Source organism: Tuber melanosporum, assembly GCF_000151645.1.
Source record: "Tuber melanosporum whole genome shotgun sequence assembly, scaffold_44, strain Mel28".
Taxonomy (NCBI): Eukaryota; Fungi; Ascomycota; class Pezizomycetes; order Pezizales; family Tuberaceae; genus Tuber; species Tuber melanosporum.
Genome location: NW_003299089.1, coordinates 655,578 through 659,433, shown reverse-complemented (window position 1 = coordinate 659,433; position 3,856 = coordinate 655,578). Strand labels below are relative to the sequence as shown.

The 3,856-nt window shown below is 48.6% G+C and overlaps 1 protein-coding gene; it reads right to left on the bottom strand.

The window, feature by feature from the left end:
* Positions 1-759: 759 nt before the first annotated feature.
* GSTUM_00008303001 (uncharacterized protein) lies at positions 760-3,088 on the bottom strand (the record flags this gene model as incomplete). XM_002839968.2 has 4 exons in its annotated part: positions 760-1,703; positions 1,763-2,305; positions 2,370-2,658; positions 2,708-3,088. The coding sequence occupies 3 exons, from the start codon at positions 3,086-3,088 to the stop codon at positions 1,989-1,991; spliced, it is 987 nt and encodes a 328-aa protein (XP_002840014.1). The 3' UTR covers positions 760-1,703; positions 1,763-1,988.
* Positions 3,089-3,856: the final 768 nt, after the last annotated feature.

Sequence of the window (3,856 nt, the reverse complement as noted above, 5' to 3'; positions counted from 1 at the left end):
GGCACGGGAGAGGAATGTTTGGCTCTCTTGTCGATTCCCACCCCTACTATACCGTCTTCACCTTATTTGCTACCCATGGGTTAGTATGGGATCTGCCGTGGCTCAGCCACTAGTATCTCCTGTAGTACTGCACGACCTTATCTACACTAGGTAAATTAAAGTCCTTGAATAGACATTCCCCACAACCACAGTTCACGAATGTCAAACTCCAACCATTCTTCCTCTAGAACGCGCGAAGTGGAATGGGGATCCGCACCCTCCCGAACTGAGCTATTCTCGAAACAGCTAGAGAACTACACCACCAATCATATGTGAACCCCTTCTAAAAAAAGCCGGGGCTTTGCGGTTCTCCTACCCCCCCCTCGTCCCACCAACAGCATGTTCCACAGTAGGCCAAAGCTCTAACGGCGGCAGGGCATTCTACCCCTCCTATCCCTCGGGCCTAAACCCCCGATCGGCCTCAGAATCCGCAGCTTTAGAAGTGGGGAGATAAATAGCAAAGCGGTAGAACAACACGACGACAATGTAATCTCGGTGTAGCTCCTCTATGAGTTAGGCTTTTCCACTCTATCCAAATCACTAACTAGAAATACTACAACCTACTCCACGCCGCCGCATAGGAGGGTTGCAAGGGCGCTGTGCGAATCCTACTAGCCAACGGGCGGATTCAAGTTGCTCATTGCAGTTAATCACTCGGCAATCGAAACTGGTGTCGAACGGGGTAATACTAAAACAGGAAACTCCATTCACTGGCCCTCATTTTTTTAAAAAATATCTTCCCACCCTACCATCTCTAGTGAAAATTTGGCCGGCCGGGCACTCAAACCTCCCCCAACTGTTTCCAATTGTCTTATCTGCATAATCGGCCGAACCTCCGTCTTCCAAACTTCTGCCATATCAGAGGAATCAGTCACTGCAACTCTCAGGTCTCTTAACCGCTGTTCCACTAGGATTGCTTCTTTGTGGAAATGGTGAGAAGTTGGTACCCAAGCCACTTGCCAGGTCCACCTCTGACGGGCAACCATCATTGCCCTTCCTAGTCCCATAGCTAACTGGCGCTTTCAAGACATCATCAAGAGACGCTGCCAATTCCTCCCCCGTCATCAATTTCCCACCATCAAATCTATTGATAACTGTTTTCAATAGCTCCGCGGTCACTAAGTAACTATCGTCTCGGGTGTAGATACCAGCGCAGTAGTAGAGGACAGTAAGGGTCGCCAGGGCTATACCGCTCGTAATGCTAACCAATATGAGGACAACACGGAGCCAGTGTACCTCTAAGGTTGTATGTAGGTATACGGTGCCAGAGGTCTGATTAGGGCGTTGGCTTCGCGCGAACTGGGGTAAATCGGTGTTCGCATACATTATGGCTGCGGTCAGTCGCCGAGCTACTAGGCCCGCCATCCAAAGGGTATAACCATCAAATACTGTCTGATTTGGGGAGTCAAATAAACCAAAACCGCAAAGCTCTTTTGCTCCACTATTTGTTTCCACTCCAATCGATGAGCTACTAAAGCTGCCCAGAGAAATGTAATTCTCATCGGTCTGGTCAAAGTATATCCCGTTTCTCACTGCCAACAGCTGATATAGGTTTGCGGGGTGAAAAAGCCTTTCATGGGGTGGGATTTGGTGTGACTCATTGTCACCAATGGTTTCAGTTAGGGTTGGCCAACATTCCCAGGCTATATTCGAGCATAGGATATCTGGAGATATATGAAGTTAACGCTCCGAGACTCTCTGGCCATGGGAAAGTAGTACCCACAAATCTGGGGTAATACGCTTCTTTCATTCAAAAGGTCCAGGATTGACACCCAGTAGACTTCAAAGGACGGAAAGGACTGGGTGACCATGGTATCATTCGCTAGCTGCAGTACCTCGGGTACCACCCCAACATCGGTATTGTTCTTCCTACCCCAAGCTAATTCCCCAAATCAAATTTTAGCTTCACCGACACTTGTGCCATGCATTATTGAGTGGTGGCAAAAGTCTTACGTACTGAAGGGACCAGTTCTATTCCCATTAGCCCAACGCCAATATCGACCATCGCTAACCTCTATTAAGCTGCAGTTTGCAGAGGAGTGAACAGTATGGTTTGATGGTATAGCATATCCCTCCTTGAAATCCTTCAAATTGTACGAATATTTAACAGTGTTCCCGTTCACGTTGAGAGCAGTGTTTTGCACTTGGAGATCAGGCTCTATGTAGGGGGTTATGTCGTCTCCAGTACGGAGCCTAGCGCTCTCAAGAGCCCAGTCAGGGGATTTGGCGTACTTCTGTAATCCACTCCATGACGAACTCAAGAACTCTTATTCGAGACGTTAGTCCTAGCTCATTGCCGCAACACCGAGTCTAGAGTGTTGTGGCCCTACCTTCCCCGCTATTTTTGTCCACCGCGGAATTAGTGGTCCCGTTGGGGAATATTCGTCTAGTCCATAAAGCTGATGTCCAATTTGTCGCAAGGACTGGATACTCGATCCCTTTTTTATCCGTCATATTGAAAGTCAAACCGAAATTAGCCACGCTCAATCTACCAATCACATTTGTGAGGAGGTATGCAGTGACGATAAACGTGGTTCGCGATATTCTCCGCTCTCGAATGTGTCTCTTGATGAGTCGGAGGGCGCCAGCTGGTGGCGACATGCCTAGTATTGAGTCCACCTATCTTGATAGTTAACAAAGGCCTTTGCTGAGAAGTGAGCTACCACACATCTTGCATTTGATGTACTGTTCGGGCAAGTATGGGCCACCTGAGCATGGAACCCAGGTGCCCTAAGAGCGATCCAAGACCCAAACTCGCGGTGGCTGTGAGTAGGATTGATAGTGTATTGAAGGACCTTTGCTCCAACTTGCTCATCGAGCGCTTTTTGGAAAATATCCAAAGACAGATCACGAGGAGGACAAGGGGGGCGAAGGTGGTTGAGAATCCCCGAGCGAGCAGGATACGGTTCCGGCGGGGCTGGTCATCACTGCTGAATGGCTTCCGTGACCCCTTCTTAGGGCCTTTTATCAACGGCTCACTTGCACTGTATTCATCTGTGGGGGTTTGTGCGGTGTCAAAGGGTTTTGATGGAATTTTGCTATACGACATTGTGATAAGCGAGGAGAGCTCTAGAAATAGCTCTAAAGTTGGAGTTTGAGGTGTTCACAGAAACCCAAATCCTAGACGTTGGGTATCCCGTATAAATAGGTGCCTCTAAGATTATTTAAGCTAACTCCTAACACTTTCCGTGGACGCAGGATGCCAACACCAGTATACTGCTGACTAATAAGTGACTTGAACACACAAACACAGTGCAAACGCCCTAATACGGAACGTGCGCAGAGGGCTTGTTTCTGGTGGGGTGGGCCCCAGTCACTACGTGGCAAGTTCAACAGACTTGACTGGAGTACTAGTACAATGGCGGAATTTGTCTCCGCAATCGGCCGAAAGTGCACCTGTAACCCATGCACTTGTCTACGAGTACGAGTAAATGGCATACTCAACTACCGACATCGAAAAACTATTCGAGTGGTAGCTCGTCGAAGCAGAGGTGGTCACCGCGGCCTACGAAACTCTGTCGTATTGGCTGCCATAATCACCCTTCCTGGTAAGTATCGCTTCAGCATGCCTTGCCCCACAGGGTGATCACTGCTGAAAAAATGGCCAGAAATTGAAAACCGGACCCTTTGTCTTGGTAACGGGACTTCAGGTCGCACCAGATGAAAGTAAAATTGTGGCCAATAAGCAGCCACCTGATCTCTTAGGATGTTGCCAAAAAGTTAGACCCCCAACCTCCAAAATTTGACCCTGAGCAGGCGGAAACCTCGAGCGGGAGCTTATGGCTAACGATACTCGAAAGCCAACTCTTAGAAGACA